This window comes from Taeniopygia guttata, chromosome 7 (assembly GCF_048771995.1).
Source record: "Taeniopygia guttata chromosome 7, bTaeGut7.mat, whole genome shotgun sequence".
Classification (NCBI taxonomy): Eukaryota; Metazoa; Chordata; class Aves; order Passeriformes; family Estrildidae; genus Taeniopygia; species Taeniopygia guttata.
Genome location: NC_133032.1, coordinates 23,818,634 through 23,837,298, shown reverse-complemented (window position 1 = coordinate 23,837,298; position 18,665 = coordinate 23,818,634). Strand labels below are relative to the sequence as shown.

General features: G+C 39.7%; 2 protein-coding genes across 4 annotated transcripts in view; one reads left to right on the top strand and one right to left on the bottom strand.

Annotated features, from left to right (window-relative positions):
* The first annotated feature begins 8 nt into the window (after positions 1-8).
* Positions 9-9,525, top strand: MOB4 (MOB family member 4, phocein). The gene is made up of 8 exons (XM_002192087.7): positions 9-164; positions 2,113-2,175; positions 2,621-2,721; positions 3,389-3,431; positions 3,669-3,755; positions 5,336-5,415; positions 6,189-6,300; positions 7,165-9,525. Exons 1-8 carry the CDS (start codon positions 105-107, stop codon positions 7,294-7,296), a joined length of 678 nt encoding a protein of 225 aa, XP_002192123.2. The 5' UTR covers positions 9-104; the 3' UTR covers positions 7,297-9,525.
* Positions 9,526-10,223: 698 nt separating this feature from the next.
* The window catches only part of RFTN2 (raftlin family member 2), a 29,537-nt gene continuing 21,095 nt past the window's right edge, over positions 10,224-18,665 (bottom strand). The window contains exons 8-10 of one of the 3 annotated variants that reach the window (XM_041717440.2): positions 17,638-17,716; positions 13,918-14,190; positions 10,224-10,908 (exon numbers count right to left, since the gene is read on the bottom strand). In XM_041717440.2, coding sequence (XP_041573374.1) covers positions 13,921-14,190; positions 17,638-17,716 — 349 coding nt within the window. In that variant the 3' untranslated portion in view covers positions 10,224-10,908; positions 13,918-13,920. Of the gene's footprint in view, positions 14,191-17,637; positions 17,717-18,665 lie in introns of all 3 variants that reach the window. The other 2 variants (XM_030277776.4, XM_072932410.1) reach the window with 2 other exon arrangements.

The following is an 18,665-nucleotide window of genomic DNA, read 5'->3' as shown; positions in this document are numbered from 1 at the left end:
ATCTCTCGCGAGAAGCTGTTCTGGCCGCCCCGCCCCTCCCTCCGCGGGCCCGCTCCTGCCCCGCCCCGCGCGGCCCCGCGGCACATCCGGGCCCCGCGGTCGCTATGGTCATGGCGGAGGGCACGGCCGTGCTCCGGCGGAACCGCCCGGGCACCAAGGCCCAGGTGAGCCACCGCCGCTGCCCCCGCGCCGGCCGGGTGGGCACGGGCAGCGCCGCCGCCGGGGCCCAGCGGCCGGCGGGCTGGCGCCGAGGGCCGCGCCGGGCCTAGCAGGGCTGGGGCTGGGGCTGGGCGGCCCCGCTGCGGGGATGGCTTTGTTTGGTGGTTGCGGGGAGCGGGCCGGGGACGGCGGCGGCTGCTCCCCGCGGGCTCGGCGGGACGGGCGCTGCGGCTGCGGCCCCGCGGCGCGGGGAGCCCGGGCGCTGCCGGGGCTGCCGGGCTGCGGTCCGGAGCGGAGGTCGCGGCGGGCCCGGCGGCCGGAGGAGACGGCGGGGCTCGGCCGGGCCGGGAGCGCCCGGGACAGCCGGGCGGGAGCGCTGCCGCGGGCTGGGGCAGGCAGGGCGGCTCCCCGGCGCTGTCAGGCACCGCTGTTGTTAGTGCTGGGAAAACACCGAGAGCACGCTCCCAGCCCATGACCCTGCACTGGGCTGCGAGCGGCGGCTCGGCACCGTCAGAGCGACCGTACCTGCCTGCCCATCCCACGGGGAAGTCATCCTTCCCTTACGTAACTGCGCTCACGAAAATTCTGGTGTCACATCGCTTCTCTTAATCAAACTTGAATTAGTTTCTGAGGTTTCACGGTCAGCTGGAAAAGGCACACCTCAAACACGGAAACTGCATTTTTTAGATTATTTCAGAGAGGTGATCTGTCAGACCTTTATGTGAGACTTTCCCCTCTGCTTTTGGGAGGAGAACTCTTTGTGGGAAAGGAGCAGTGTAAGACACATGTCTTCTCCTGTTCTTTGTCATAGCACAGAGGTAAAATTATTACACAATCCTGTAAATCATGTCATTCGATGCATGTTTAATCTGTGAAGGACAGAATGTTGTGTGCCTTTGATAAATTTGGGGTATTCTGTAAAAGAGCTGGGCAGACCTAGGTTTGGTCAAGTACTAGGAAGTTGATATAGATTGAAGAGTTTTGTGTACAGTGATGATAATTTCTCTCTACATAGACATGACTTTTCTTTGTATGTGTTTGTATTTAATGTTTTATTTTGGATGACACTGGTATAGCTATTCAGTTTGCAAATACAATTAGGTAATGATATTTCAACAGTGGATATGCTTGAGGTATTTTTTCAAGTACTCGAGGTATTTTTTCCAGAGCTGACTTACTCTCTCAGGAACAGATTGCTAAGCTTTGCTCTTGGGACATTTTCACTGAGTCATTGCAGTTACTGGGATGACTACAGCAAGCCGACATGCAGCATCTCTACATGATATGAGGGAGTAGCACCAAATTTTAGATGTGAAAAATGCACAGTAAGAAAATGCCTATGGTTGGGATGATCGTGGGTGCAGCACATGTGGACTGCTGCAGAACACAGGTGCAGCTGGATCTGAGTCGAAACTTCTGCAAGGCTTTATCATTAACAGGGCTGATAAGCATCCAGGTAAATTAATTAAGGCATACTGACCTTACCAGGGCTAAGGTGGGAATGTGGTACCAGGTTAGGCCAGCACAGCGTTCCGTGATCTCAGTTCAGAGATGTTTTTCTTGCTGTGTCACCACTGGGAGTTTTAGTTTCATAACCAGAGTATGCTGCTGCTCTCTGCAGACCTCTTCTTCCCCATTCCCCTGGTCTAACACCTGCAGTGGGTGCTGTGAGCTGTATTTAATGTAACAAATGCAGGCTCTGGGTGCTCACCTGCCGAGTCATGCACAGCTTTTCCTTCCAAGGTATGCTGCTGTTGCAGTGCTGGGAGCATAAATCCCATCTCTCCCTCTTCCTGCCAGGACTGTGTGCTGCTTCTGTTCAGATGCAGCTTCCTGGAATTGTATAAACTCCATCTATTTTCCTTCATGCTCAGGCTTATTGTAGGCTGTATGCCTTTCTTCCTCTCCCTGTGGTTTTGTTACATTGCTTTAAATTTTCTTTTTTCAAAACAGGATTTCTACAACTGGCCTGATGAATCCTTTGAAGAAATGGATAGTACATTAGCTGTCCAGCAGGTATTCCTACTTACATGAAATGTTGTTAATGAGTGCAGTTTCACAGGTTTTGCGTTCTGGTACATAAAATTAAACAGGGTTTGATATTTATCTGCTTAGGGTGTTGCTGCACAGCAGTGAATTTCCTAAGTACCTGTGTATATTAACAAATTAATGGTTAGTTTTGTTTGCATAAATAATTTAAATTCCCATGTCTGGTTTAAACAAATCAGATTTAGGAAAATGGTGGGGGTTTCTCCATTCGTTTACCTTTTTTAATTTAATCGAAGTATTTTTCAGATCTGACATTTTTAATACCAGTTTCCTTACTCTGCCCATCTACTTTTGAACTTTTTAGTCTGTCAATCATTTAGGTAAAAACTAAACCTCTCCAAGATGTAATGTCCTAAATACACTTTCTTACTGTAATTACAAGATCTAGTTTTATTTCTATTCCCCCCCCCAGTATATTCAACAAAACATAAGGGCAGACTGTTCCAACATTGATAAGATCCTTGAACCTCCCGAAGGCCAGGATGAAGGTGTATGGAAGTATGAACATTTAAGGTAAAAATCCATCTTTTGTTAACATTCTGTCTTGGTTCTAAATTTTGTTCATTGATGCTGGTAGTGAGTCTATTTGAATGTGACATATCAAAGCTAACTTAATTTAAACTTGATTTTTCTACGGTTATATGTTGGTATTCTTTTCTGATTTCCCTGTTATTTCTAAAGATTTATAATGTGCTCTGATCGTAATTTTTTTTTTTTTTAAATAAACTATTTTTACCTCACTTCTTGAATAGGAAGATATAGTCATGAATTTCCATAGCACTTTCTCAAAGATATTGTCAGTTCTTCATCTCCACTAAGAGGTAATGAAATTTCCAGTTGCTCCCAATGCTTTTTCTGAAACTAGCAGGCAAATGAGGCAAATAGGCAGGGACAGCAAGTCCCTGTATCTTTGAGTTCTTTTTCTGCTTGTAAGGAGACAAACCTTTTTGTCCACTTCTTTTTTTTTTTTTCCTTTTTTTTTATGTTGCAGTACAATATTTCCACTATATTATCTGTTAAACTCAGCCTTTGCTGTCAGTGAAAAATTAAAATCATTTAGCTGAGTGAAAAAAAAAATCTGCTGGTATACAGATCAGAATGTCTAAGCTGTTTTCTATGAGATATTTGCAGTGAGGAACAAATAGCTGATTTTGATGGTGCTGTGTTCAATTTCTTTTAGACAATTCTGCCTTGAGCTCAATGGACTAGCTGTCAAGCTTCAGGTAATTGTTTTCTTGAGACTTGCAGTTTGTCAGGGAGGACACTTTTTGTGTAGATTGCAGGGCTTTCTTCTAAATATATACACACAGGGCTAAGCAGTGGTTGGAGGTTTTGTAAGATTTTAAGAGCATATGGGAAATAACCATTTTGGGGGGTGGACAGGGCAAGGAAGTTATTTGAAAAGATCATCAGCTTTTTGCTGCTGGGGTTTTTTCTTAATTGAACTGTTGCTTTAACAGAGTGAATGTCACCCTGACACATGTACTCAGATGACAGCAACTGAACAGTGGATTTTTCTTTGTGCAGCTCATAAAACTCCCAAAGAGGTATGGATATATTTTGCAAAACTGATTCCAGTGATGCAGGAATTTTCTTTCACAGTTCAGAGGTTCATGGAGAGCCTGTTAGAGGTGGCTTCTTAGTCAAACTGAGAGCTTATGTGGGTTGAGTGTATCACTTGAGCTACTCTACCATTCTGTAGTGTTTTACAGAGGAACAGGGTGAGGTAAAAGGAACTGCTTTTTTTACCTCAGTATCAGCAGCTTTGCACATTCCCCTTTTCTCTCTGGGTTGGTGTTGATCCTGCCTGAAACTCAAAGGAAAAAAAGCTCTTTGTTTAACTGATAGAAGAGTCCATGCTGAGAATGGGCTCATCTTCAAACGTTGGCCTTGATCCACAGTGTACACCTGACACTCCAGACGTGCTGCATGTGCCCATTCTTAGGGCACTTATTCCAGAAAGGTGGTGGAGTCATAAAGATGTTTCTAGTCAAGTGGGTTTATCAGCATGGCATTAGCTTGTCTTCCTCCATGTCCAGTTAGTTTAAATTTTGTTCAGATCTTCTGTTAAAGCACTTAATAATTTTTTTTTTTAACCTTCAGAAGGTCTTTATTGCTTTTGGTTATGATGGTAGTGCAGTTTGTCATATTTATCTTTGTATTTCACCTTCCAGAATAAGGTATTGGTTCTTTTTAACCTCATAGTTTCTGTCCTGTAAGATCTTTTTTCTTGTATTGTTCTGCTTTTACTTTTCTGAGGTGTTTTGATTTAGCCAACTTCCCACTCTCTCCTTTAACCCCTATCCCTGGTCAGCATCTAGGCATGTCTGGCAGTGTGGTCCTCAGCTAGAACAGAGAACTTCAGGCTTCTTTTTATCTCTGAGCATGCAGCATTCATCTCCTGTTTTCCATGGCAGCAGCCACCAACTCATGGTCAGATAGGGGGTGATTGAACCTTGAACTGCTGACAGAAATGTACAGCTGACAAGTCTTTTCCCTGAAACTGGTGAATGGACAATGGACAGACATTCCTTCTCTCAGTCTGGCTCAGTTACTCTTTTCTTCCTTTAGGTGTACTTGATTGCAGACCAGAGATGGCTTGTTACACACTTAATTACATGTATGATTTTAGTTTTCTTTGCCAAAGCAAAAAGCACTGATAGATTTAGGTGCAGGTTTGGTTTCAGAGCCTGTAAAAGAACAAGTCTGGCAACTTGATTGTGTGGGAAACAAATGAGCTGTGAGGTTAACAATCATCTTTCCTTTCAGTGTACTCCTAGCATGTATTTTTATTATACAGCTTTGTTCAAGGAGAGGCATAAAATTCACTACTCATGTGCATAATGGCATTGCCATAGTAACTTTTTTTCCTGAAATAATTTACATGGGTTGTGAAGCAGAGAAAAGAAATTACTCACTTAAAGAGGAAATGTAGTTATACCTATATATATATATATATATATACACATATATATATATAGTTATACCTTTAGAAAAGCTGTGTGGAACTTATGGGGATAAAAATGACCAGTGAAGTTCAGAGCATCAGGAACTACAATAAAACGTTTATTTTTAAACAAGTCCTGGCAATGTCATGCATGTGCTCACTCACTCTCTGTTTCTGTAGTGTCCTGCTATAGACTACACCAGGCACACACTTGATGGAGCTGCATGTCTTCTGAATAGCAATAAATATTTCCCCAGCAGGTAAAAACATTTTCTCTTGGGAGGAGGGAGAGAAGGAGGGAGGAGGTTGGAAATTAAGACAGTGACAAAGCCCAGGGAGAATTATAATGCATGTTTCATGGACTACTATTTATAAAAATCCTGCAGCTCTTAGGAGTTGGGAGGCCTATTGCCACTTCTAAGCCAAGGAAGAATTCTGGCTTATTCAAATAGTTTGCCATTTACTGGAGCCAAGGGATGCTTTTTAGGTAAAAACTGTTTTAGTAATATCTGTTAGTGGTATGGGGCTTCCATTGGAGTAGCACTCACCTAGACAAGAGGATGGCCTTGGGACAGATGCTGCACCTCGAACTCCTTCAACAGGACAGCACCAAAACCCTCCAGAAGCCAACACCAATCTACTGTGAGACATGGCAATCCCAGAAGACAGAGACAAACAACTGAATAGGCAGGTCACATCAGAGAGAACTCCCTGCCCAAGTCACAATGATACTTCTCAAGGAATTCAGTACAGACAAGGAGGTGCAACTGGACATATTTTTTTCTTTGCCCATAAACCCTAGAAACCAGAAATCCCGCCTTTACCAGAATTGATGATGATTAATTATAGGCAATTAATTACAGAACTTTTTTTGTAGTCAGAGTACAATTTGTAATGTGGAACTTGCACCAACAAATCTGAATTTCATATGCAATTGTACAGAATAGTTTTAACAATTAAAATTTATGTCAGAATGTTCCTCAGTAGTCATTTCATTAGAGCAGTTGTGTAACCTTTCTCCTGCTGCTTACAGGGTTAGCATAAAGGAATCCTCTGTAGCCAAATTAGGATCGGTGTGCCGAAGGATTTACAGAATATTTTCACATGCTTATTTTCATCACCGGCAGATATTTGATGAATATGAAGTAAGTAGTTTGAAATTACATCTTGAAAGCAGGGTATTTACTCAAGTTACAGCTGTGATGGAGTTGTATAAAATACTTAGTCCTACTAGAAGATCTATATTCAAATGAAGGATTGATTACAGTTGAATCCAGTTTTACAAGAACTGAAAAGCTGTTATACTTACACAGAAACATAAACATTCATTTATGTGATCAGTGTGCTCAGTTATGGTTTCTCTTCATTTAGATAAAAGGCCAGCAAATTCATCTTGTATTTAAGAATTCTGAATGTATTCAAGCACTGAGTGCAGTTAGTACTGCTTATATACATATATGTATATATATGTATTTCCTGTTTCTGTATGTTGCACAACAGTTAAGGAACTGTAATTGTGTAATTGTAAAGGATCAGAGTAATTGAGGGCAACTTGTGCACGACCAGTAACCTTTCTTTTTAATGGGAAAGTAAAAATTAATAGATAGAAAGGAGATAAGGGGTACAGCTAAATATAAAAGGGAACCTTTGCCAAATCCCACTGAAAGTTTCTGGAACAAATGATTGTGCCCTGTTGTGCTAGAGACAGACAAGAATATATTTAAGTATTTAAAAGTATGATTCTGAAATTCCTCCTACATGCACTAAGTGCTGTTAAATTGGGCTGTGACTGAAGCCTCAATTTCAGTAGGTTTCTTAGTATTTGTAGTAACTATAAGCAACCAGTAAAGACATAAAAGAAGCAATAAATTTACTATTTAAGCTTGACTAAGACCTGTAAATGTAAGGAGACAATTATATAGAAGCAGGCTTTTTGTTTAGCATGTTCCTCATAATGGTTTAAAATAATCCTTCTGTACATACTGTTTTTTCCCTTTTTTCACCTCCAGAATGAAACTTTCTTGTGTCACCGGTTCACTAAGTTTGTGATGAAGTATAATCTGATGTCCAAGGATAACCTGATTGTACCAATTTTGGAAGAAGAAGTGCAAAATTCAGTGTCAGGGGAGAGTGAGGCATAATGGGAAGAGCAGTACAGAATCCTGTACTGAATATAAACAAAACATTAATTATCTACTGTATATATCACTTTAGACACTTCAATCGCGTATCCACATAGCTTTGTTTAGTATACTTTTTGTATGCTGTGTGCATTGCCTTTTAATATGGGAAATACTTCTAAGTTATTCATGAGCTGTATATTCATCAATGTGGCACTCATGGTTTTTAAATAAAAGTAGTAGTATCTGTTTATAATGCCTGTTAATAAATGAATTTACAGTTCTCTAAAAATGCTGCTAAACAATCATTGAATTACAATCCTGAAATGTGTCTGATTGGGTGGGGAAAAAGTGAGATAACAATTTCACAGCAAGCCATTTTGTAATGCAGTAGCTATATTAAGTCTTGGTTCAAAGATTATCACCTTAAATATATATTTCTGCAGGAAGCTTCTTGCAATGTAGCTTATTCCTAACTTACCTTTTTTTTTTTTTTTTTTAATGGCTTTGGAGATTTACTTCTAGGATATGCATATTGCTGTATGTGTATATCCAGATACTAAAAGGATCTATAGTATTAACCAAAAGGACAATTTCACTATGGTATTGAACATATATATTCTTGATATATATCTAACACACTTTCTGGACTTTTTTTTTTTGTCAGCAGTGGAGATTTGTGCGTAGCAGGGGACAGGTGCTGTCCTGTTAAGGCACACTTCTGCTGTTCTCCTGTCCACAACATCTCTAAAGAATACCTGTGCATATTTACGGCAACTGCTTACAGATTATACCTCAGCTGTTCATGTTACACTATGTAACACACTGGCACAGTCTCTGCTTGTATTCCTAGTCAAAACATGCTACATACCTGAAATATCCAATCTGATGCTTTGCAAGTTAATTGTGTTTTCAACATCGATTTGTTTCTCTTTATTTACCTTAACCATAATGAATGAAAGATTTGGATTCATGTTTCTGGTTCCCTATCAGGTGTCTATTTCAAGTTGTGTTTGCAGATTTGCAATAACTGACGATTTCTATGAGTGCTGCTTAATTGTATTTTGTCTAGAGAGATAGAATTAAATGTTTTAGAGATGCATATAAGAGAAATACTGCTAAGTGTACATGAATGCAGGGTATAAAAGCAGTAGCAGTGTTCTTGAATGAATTTTGCTTTGCTGTTTAAGAAGTTAGCTTGTTTCTCTGAAGTTGACAGGAGCCCTCTTTATTTTTTCCAGCAGGTCAGAATGGGCTAGCTCAGCTAGTTTTAGTAATTTACACTTTGTTTTCTACATTACATTTACATGGAAAGAAGGGAGTCCACATATTTTTACTAAGTGTTTTTTCATAATATACTAAACATGCCTTAAATTCTATTTTTCTTTATATGAATCAAGCACACCTCAAGCAACTGTTATCAACTGGATGTAAAGGGAATATAAACAATGAGAAAATTGAGAGACTAAGCTTAAGTACTTCAACAGCTGTGTTCTTCAGCAGCTTCTTGTCTCATGTTTATCATTGTATTTAACTGTCAGCAGGGTAATTGCATGAGATGTTGTCAGAGTGAAGTAGCTTTAGTTACTGTCTATACACTTAGCTGTAACTTGCCTTGTATAGACCAGGTTACCTGATTTTGATAGATACCTTGGAGTTTGTACTGCAGGTAGGAGGATGTTTTCTGGAGGTAGTAAAATGTATTTAGCTTGTTGCTGTCTCCTCTAGGACCATCCAAGGTGTGGCTCCTTTGTACAGTCACTCTGCATGTGTATGTTGGCCATGGTGACTGGGACAGGCAAAAACATGGGACTGGTGTTGCTAATTACATTTCCTCTACAAAATTGAAGATGATGATGTGGTGCTCAGGACTGCATTAAAATTTTAAACCTCTTCCTTTCATGCTTTAAGAGTTTAACTTCAAAACAAAACTCTGGTAGTTTGAATCCTGTTTATTCTCATTCAGATTTGCACTGTAAAGTTGACTTGCTATACTAAACTAAATTTATATAAGGCCTAAGTGAGACACTGCTTGTATTTTCCCTTGCTATTGTTTACATGAGTACTGTGTACACACATGTGCCTGGATGGTACCATAAAACTTCAGTTAGCCTAAGCAAACCATTGATTTGTCTAATAAATATTAACGGGTTTAATTTAGACTTTACATCATAGGGAAACTGAGACTGTCTTTGAATTATATTGTAAAAAAAAGGATAAAATTAAACTGTTTCTTTATCCATGCCACTATATTTTGACAAGTTATTCTCTTTTTTCATCTTGTCTGAGAACACAGCAACTGTTTCCAACAGACCCTTGGGTGCTCCCCCATCTCTGCTCCAAGGTGTGCTCAAGTCAGGTTGTCTTTCTTCTTTCCAAAGTAGGGAACTAAAATACTCATTAGGAACTTGCAAATCAACCCTCAAACACTCTTCAAATAAGAATATGCTGGTTCCACAGTTAAAATATGGGAGGTGTAGAAGAGGCCCTCTAGATACAGAATAAGCACATTTATGACTGCATGTCACTGACACAGTGGCTGTAAGCAAAGACTCACTGTCAAATGACTTCTTCCTTCGTCACTGGGGTTTCTCCTCACCTTTGGCTTAGCACATCTTCCAGCACATCAGCCATGGTGTTAAGCTGTCAAGACAGCAATCTCCATTTTTTGCCTTCAAAAGATGAATATACTAAGAACAGGGAAAACCTAATGAGCTTTTACTAGATGGCATTAACTCTATAAGGCTTTGCTGTTCAGACAAGACTGCAAAAAGGTAATTTTAGCTTGAGACAAGGTACACATTGATCCAACCCAGTTAATGTCAGTGTGAGACAAACACCATGAACTGGGAACTGATGTGCTAACTACTTCTAATGGTGAGAATCTCCCTATATGAACTAGAGAAAAGATCTGAACCCATACAAAAAGAATATTTTACAGACCCAAAACAAGTGAAGCAGCCGTTTATTGCAGTTGACCAGGTATGTAAATAAACTGTTCTGACAGTTACAAGTAAAGTACAAAATATTTAACTGTGGACAGTTTCTTCCTGTTTGTAAACATTAGAAAACTATTTCCCCTCCAAACAATTTAAGCATCAGAAAGTATAAACAATCTTTTGCAGAGGTTCATCAACATGGCTGCCTTCCATTCTTTCTAAAAGTTGCAGAGCATTTCTGTTGTCACCATCAGGAAAGGGGTTTCCCTACTATTTCAAACACACAGGCTCCTGGCTGAACTCTTGTTATTGACTACAGAAAGTGTACTTACTATTTTTTTCAGAGAATTCTTCTGATTTACAAAGCTGCTTTACTTAATGGACAGTGCTGGTCACCATACCAGTAAAGCCAAACCTTCATGCTCTGGTTTGTGCCAGACAGGCGATGAGGATCTGAAATCAAATCTATACCCAAAATGCACCCTCCCTTTTTCACTCATCCAAGTAAGACAGAGCTGTCTTTCAAAAATTTTTTACAAGGAACAAACCAGAAGATTTTCCATAACTTGTTTTAGAAGCATTTTAATTTTTTTCAGTTTCAGCATCCAAGCCTTAGAAGATGAGTGGTCAAGTGCATGAAGTCAGATAATTCTCGCACTGTCTTCACACAGGCCGAGCAAGCAACTTGTCCTGACTGCGAAAAGCAAACAATTCAGATGAGTATTTCTACAGCACAGGCAACTTTGATACTATGAGACAAATGACATTAAAAACCCCAGCTGTCCTTAACAATCCAGGAATTGCTGAGTGGGTTCAGAGGAAACAATTTAGCATGGCTATACTGCATTAAAAAAAGACAGAAAGAAATCCAGAGGTTTGCAGCATTGTCAACACCTGTGACATTCGTGAGCAAGGACTAAAGCATAGTTAAAACTGAAGGCTATTGAGAAAGAATTTAGCTTTATTTCATTTTAAAAGAAGTCTTTCTTGCTGAAAGTGATGATGTTCTAGTGCACCTGTGGACTAGGACCTTTTGAATTTATGCAAGGCAAATAAAGGTATACTCAATTTCCACCTCAGTTCCAAAACAGTCTGTCTTGTGTACATCCCATTAATTGTAAGGAGAACATTGATCTTAGAAAGACACTATTTTAATTGAATTTTGTGCACTTTCAACAGGTGATACAGGAAGATCTCAGTTAAAAGTGATTTTTATCCAATGAATGCATTCTAGAAAGAGTAACTGCATTAAATATACTACTTTATACTTTGTAACTTACTGAAATACTTACAAGCTCAGTTTTGGTTTAGGGTTCACTAATATTAACCATCTTAAGCAAAGATCTTGCTTTATAAAAGGTTCTTTCTTTGACATACTTTAAAAGCTCTAACTTGAAATATTCAGAACTGGAGCTCTGGACCAATTTTTGCCCATTTTACAGATTGGGTATGTATGGAGAATGACCAATGGTTAAACAATGGTTAAAATTACAAAAACAGGGTTTGGAGAACTCATAAAAAATACTTCTAGAATTAAAGCAACATATTCCAGGTTGCATGAGACCAGCTGTTACTCCATTTATAATGTGCTAGAGTTAGCTGGCTTTCTGCCAGAGATAGCTGTAACTTCTATTTCATATTCTCCATCCGTGTCCCATGGAAGAGATCCCTGTTGCCCACTGGAGATGACCAGTGCTCCCTGAGAAGTGCCACAAGACAAAGCAGCACTTGGGGCAGGCTCTGCAGGGACACCTAGCCCAGCACTCTCCCTGTCAGCAGAGGGATCTTCCTCCCTACAGTGCCCCCAGACAGGGAATGAATACAAGGCTCATGCCCCACATCCCTGACCTCAAGATGCTGGTGGGAAAGCTGGGAGAAGAGCCTTTGCCAGAAGAGGTTCCTTACTGTACCTCCTATTTGAGGAGCTCCCATCACTCCCCACAGCATGCAATGGGAAAAAGAAGTTGAAGCTAAATCTCCAGAGCTGTAGATTTTTTTGGAAGAAAAGCCCCCAACATGCTACAAGCAATTAAGAGTTGGTCTTCCAAAGAAAAAATAAGCAATCCTGCCAGTAAGAATATCATAAGTAAATCAGGAAGCAGCTCCAAAGCAATATTATTTCAAGTTTACCCTATGCTAATTATGTCAGTAGAGTGAGTTTTCTCCCTACCCCCTGTCCTATATAAAATTAAACTTTTTTACTGCATGAATTAGTTTTGCTTACTGAAATAAACAGCAAAGTTCTTTCTGCACAGCTTTGAGACTGCAGCTGAACCTCCACTAGCCTGGCCATCTCCTGGAGTGCTTATTTGGAGTTAATTGTTGGTGTTCCAGTCACTGCATTAATCTGCCCACTGTATTTAGTGCCAGCATCTACCACTGTGGATTAGGCAGAGTCCCAGAGCAGCTGGTGGGATACCATCCATGGAGAACAGGGTGTTGGAGGTAAATGATTCATGACATCTGTGTTTGCAGCACAACACACAGACAGGTACCAAAATCCCTGGGTGATGTGTGTGCTGTACTGCAAACATTAAGAGTGGAGTTAGGAATACATTTGCTCAGTTCTGACTTATTTTGACTGAATTATTTTACACTAGTGTAGAGATGATGAGCACTTTTTTTTTTTTAAATTTTTATTCAGCTTCTCCTCTGTAAAATACAGTTTCCAGACAGCAGCATAAAAGCAGTTGCTGTTTGTTCCTCTCCCCACAGCACCTTACCACCATTAACTTCCCTTAATGCAAGCAGCTCCTCCCCATAGTAAGGATGGAAGCACAGCAACTTGATCCTTTCCTCTGAACATCAAGTCTGGTATTGGATGCACCTCAATACACTTCATCCAGTGTGAGATACATTTAGCTGAGACATTTTATACTGCCTATGAAGTTTAGCCTGCATCCTCCTCCTCTGCATTAGCAGCATCACACTGCTCTCAATGCTTCCTAGGGAGCTTCTCAAACTACTTGTTTACAGACTGCAAGTTATCTGCAGGGGATGAACAGTTCTTAATTTCCACTCACAAGTACATTATGAACACATCATTATAATACAAGTTATAAGCTCCTGGCTAACATGTACAAGGAACCCTGTGAAAACCGCATAGGGGAAGTTATATTCCAGGAACAAGTTACCTACCTACAGCCTCTTGAGTTTTTCTGTCCATACTGTCTGAATGTAGCTTAAATTATTACCACTCTAGCGTAAGACTTGACATTTATCTAGGCTTTTGAACTAATGCAAGGCAAATAAAGTGAAAATTATATTAAAACTTAAGAACAGCCAGACAGTTCATTTTTTCCCACCAATATTTACAACATCCTTAAAAAACCCCAAGGACAAAACAACCAAACAAACTCAAAAGCATTCCTCCAGCTTTTGGAAAATTCTAAACATCCTCATTCCTTTCTCTCTCACACAATTCAAACTGTCACTGTTTTGCAGCTTTTGCTTCCTTGCTTGTCAAAAGCATTAACAAGTTAGCAGAGCACCCAAATCATGTAGTTACACTATTAAAGACAGACAGAAAACCAAATTATTTTGCAGTAGTATTATTACTACAGTAGGATTAACACAACACAGACAAAAATACAAGAGTGTTTGGGAAGAGTCATAGGATTATACCAATGTATTTAAAGTAGTGTAATAAAAAAAAAAAAATTTGTGTGATTTATGTACATGTCCATTTTATGCAGTTACTTACTCATCACATACATGTGACCTGAGTGACTCCATCCTCCTGGTCAAATTGTCCATCATCCAGTTCCCTTAATACTCCATCACTGCTACTGAATCCTGGAAAGCCTCCATAATGGGAGGATCCTTCCTTGATCCAACATTGTTTAGAAGGAGATAGGTGAAACTCGTCAGGTGGTTGTCCAGTTTCTACAGGGCAAAAAGTAGCTGTGTCTGATCCAACACTTCTGCTGGACACCTTGCCTTTTTCTTCCCCAGTCATTTGTCTTAAGGGTTTCTTCTGAAAAACAAGAGGATGTTGAAATGTTTGTTTATTTAGGGGAAAAGGAATTGAGCCAAACACTTTGCAATGATCATGGATAGACTTAGTGTAGCTGCATATTAATCCTGAGTGCAATTCTCAAGAAACATACAATTATCTCAGGAGGCAGTTACAATTCCCACAGTAAATCCATGCAGATAGAAGTCAGTGGCTGCTCTATACAGCCATTTGAAATGGGATCTAGAGAGTCCTTGCACAGGAGGAACTCAGGATTAATACAGTCTGACATTAGTATTGGGACTGCCTGATATCTTTCCTGTTGAAGTGATGGTTGCCAGTGTCAAAAAGACAAGCAAGCAGATCATGATTTCTGCAAACAGTAGACCTACCAGGCTATGCTAAGGGTTCTCTGAGGCACAACAATAAATCAAAGGTTTATCTCAGTTCAGCATCAGGAGCTACCTGAGTTCCTGAGATCTGTGATGATGCAGCATCTCTAGAGACAATGTCAGGGCCTTGAGCTACACAGAGGAGCAGGGTCAGCAAGGCAGGAGTGCCCTGAGCCATCCGCCTGGAGCCCTGCTCTCAGCACAAGCTCAGCTACACCAGGAGATGTTTGCCAGGGGACACTGCCCTGCCCACAGAAAGAGCACATGGAGCCAAGAGGGAATCCAGCCTCAGAACAGAGCTGCATTTTAGTGCATGAAGGACACAGTGCAGACACTTTAAAAAAAACCAGAACACTCCACAGACTTTTACTATGCTTTGGCAAGTGTGTGGCCTCCTTCTGTACATTGCTAAGCTTTTTCTCAAATCCTTTTGAAACAGTAAAAACAATGGCCTATGTGGCTAAAGGAAACATATTTAGGGAAGCTGTTACAGGCAACATTGGGAAATTAAACAAGGGGAAACAGCACTGCCTCAGGAGAAATAGAAGGAAATAAGTCTTGCCTCGATGCCAAAGAAAGAGGATGGAAAAGTCTGCTTAAGGGAAATAAAGAAAAAGAGAAAAGAAAAAACCAACCCACTCAAGCACTGCATGGTTCAATCTTGCATTTCATCCTCTGAACCCTTTCTTAGAAAAACAAATGGTATGTGACAAACAAGAAGTCCACAGAGACAATACAGCTCTTGTAACCCAAGAAGCTTTTGTACTACCACATAAATCATAAACCAGTCCATAACTCACTACCCCACAGATATACAAGAAGGCAGAGAGATGAGCTGTGAGACATAACATATTCCATCCTCAGAAAAGAGACCCTGTGAGATTAAGAGACCAAGTAATGGGGGATTAAAATTATGGCAAAAACCAACATAATTGGCAAAACAGAAGGAAAATGTGACTCTGCTAAATGTTTCAGCTTCAGCCCCAGTTACCTATTTATCCCAAGCTAAATGACCTCAGCATAATGAAATCTCTGGTAGAGAAGCAAAACATTCACTGGTACTGAAAAAACACATTTTTGTTCAGATTTCAAACACAGACATCCTGATGTAAATGGCTACAAATCAGCTATTTCTTGTTTACTTTGAGTACGTTTAATGCTTAAGTCAAACTTTTTCCATTCCAACAAAATAAAACAACAACTACAAACCACATTTTATTTGTATAACCCAAGGAGGCTCATCACCTCACAACAGGGTGAAAGAATCTAAACAGTGAGTACAATGCTTCCTATTTTTAATTTAGCCATGTCTCAAAGATTCATCAGTTCCTCAGATTGAATGGTTTTACAGAACTGGGTGTATTACATCTTTTGGCAGAATCCAACCTGTGACATACAGTTACACTGCCTTTTAAAAAACACATAGTAAGAAGTGACATTATGCCTTACCAAGGGGAAAAAAGTATCAGGAGTTCATGTTCTTACTATATACAGACTATTAAAGAAGAAAACGTCAGGAAAAGCATTATTCCATGGCTGACATGTGCTGTATATATTTACAACATTGCTATCAAAAACTGTGGTCCAAAACATACTTTCTGAAATGAATTAGGAAAAAAAGTAAAGGCTACGAAGTCAGGCATGTGAGAGGAAGTCAGAAGGTTTTAAAGATAAAAGCTGGAGGTGCTTTCAACACAGAGGGTAGTTAGGGAAAAAAGTCTACTGGTAGAATTTAGAAGAAGGTATGAATGGAGAGAGATTAAGACACTGGCAAAAGAGACTACACAGAACCCTGAAGAGCAAAAATGCAAAAGCTCCAATTCTGAAAATGAAGATATAAATTAGTGTACAAGAACTATCTGGGAATTCAGACAGTGGCAGAGACAAAAACAAACAGGACTTGAACTGTACATGTTGAAGGCATGGTTAGTTCTTCCAGGCATGGAAGCACTAATTACCAGGGGACACAGTGAGAAGGAAGTTAGGCTGGAGATAAGCAGAAGCCTGGAGAAGAACAAAAAAAGGAAGAGTATATTTTAGAAACACTAAACAAAGGAAAACACAAATGATGGCAACACACTGAACAGACAGTAAAAAAACCACAGAGAAAGATCAAATAGAAATACAAGAAATTTGAACAACTATGGAAGTATTCATACAAATAGAGAAAGAAACAGCTAGGTACCACTGCCATATAATCATACGCCATGAATGAGTTTGTGAAGTTACCACTCCACTGCTGGACATGAGTGAAAACATTCATAGCTTTCCTAACTGCCTAAGATTATCACAGGAAAGACATGTTAAATAGAGAAAGGCTGATCAGCCACTGAAAACCAGTGAGAAAGAACAGAAAATGGAAACCCATCACAGTACATCAAAAGACCTGGCAAAGAAAAGCCCACCAGGAGTTCACCCTTCTCTGGCCACAGCAGCATTTACTGCAGTACTGTGCTGGTGCAGTAATTGTGACAGTGACTTTGAGCAGAATGTGAAGACCGTCAGTCACTTAATTCTCAAAACACTTCATACAACCTCCACTCAAAAGGGACAAGGAATTGTTGAAGTTCAGCTGCAGGAATTTTAAAGCCTCTGTCACACATTTTCATTCAACAGTCCTTCACCTCCATAACCTGCAGGTTACAGCATCCCTTAGAACACAGCTTAAAACTCCTTTCTTCTAAAAATGCGAAAGTAGATGTTTTGAAGGTCAAAATAATTTTCTGTTTCATGAGCAAAAGATGCAGGATTTTGATCAGAACTTTTAAGACTCCTGAAGACTTCCAAGGAAATACAGCATAGCCGGCCATGTTCACCTGAGACACAGTAACTCCTCAGCATAAAACAGATTTTCAGCCTGCTTTTGCTTTTCTCTATGGCTTAAGAGATAACAGCTGAGAAAAAAACCCATGTAATCCAGCTGCAAAAAACATCACTGAACTTGAACTTGTTCACAGGGAAACTGTATTCTGCCAGTTCTTTCCCCTGTTAATTCTGAAATCTAGTTTGTTTCTGTATCTTGCCATAATGTGAAGTACTAATTTTTTAATATTAATATCACAAATATGTTACTCACCTCTGGTGTCTGGACAGCAGAACTCCACATAACAGGTCTCTGAAGAAAAATTACTTGCTTTGTGGCCAGATTTCCTTCACTAAAATGTAAAGAAAATAGTTTTCATGTTTTAAAGGCAATAATTGTCACTAAGATATTTGAAGTCAGCTTTAGGGTGGGTGTTAGTTCACAAGTGAGAAGAGGACAGACTACAGAGTATTATCCAGTTTATTAATTCCTCAATGGTTCTATAATGATATTTTTTTTAAAAACAGAAGCATAGAACTAGGTTAAGGTGATGCACATGAAAATATGGACAGAGCAGTAACTTGTTTTACCATGACTGGAATTATTTAATATGTTGGTTTTGAAAGTTTAAATATCAGAGCTCCTACTTTTAATCCAAGTCTGCACATTTATGTCTGAAGCAAACCTTCACAAGTCTTTTTTTAACTTAATCTTCACTGTTAAATATACAGCAACATATACCTATTAATACCACAACAACCAGGCCCAATCTTCATAGTTCCATAGCTTCAGCAAATCTCTCAATGCTTTGTGGTATGAAACTTGGGAATTGACATTCTTTACTGCTAAAAAGAAGTTGTAAAATGTAATCTAATGGACACAGCAGGATAAGCTTGGTGCCTCATCACCTATGGATAAAGGGCTTCAGCTCAGTTTTAATAAGCTTTGCATCAAGAATGAGATGAATGACACACAGAGTTCTGTACGAGGGAGGTACCAGCATAGGGAGAAGAGAATATTTTAGTAAGAAAAGTAAAGAAAAGGGGAAAAAAAAAAAAAAAAAAAAAAAAAAAAAAGAGCAACTTCAGTCCCGGAACCTTTACAGATGCCAATACTGTTGTGGTAGACAAAGCAAAGGTTTTGGGTTTTTTTTCCAAAAGGGAATACTTTTAGACAAGTGAAGTTGCTCCCCAGACCATGTATTACTGATATGATGTTTCATAAGCATTACATCCCCTTAGTAGTGGTGATAAATACATCCTCTAAGTTTTAATATATTTCCATCATCTTTCCACCAGAAA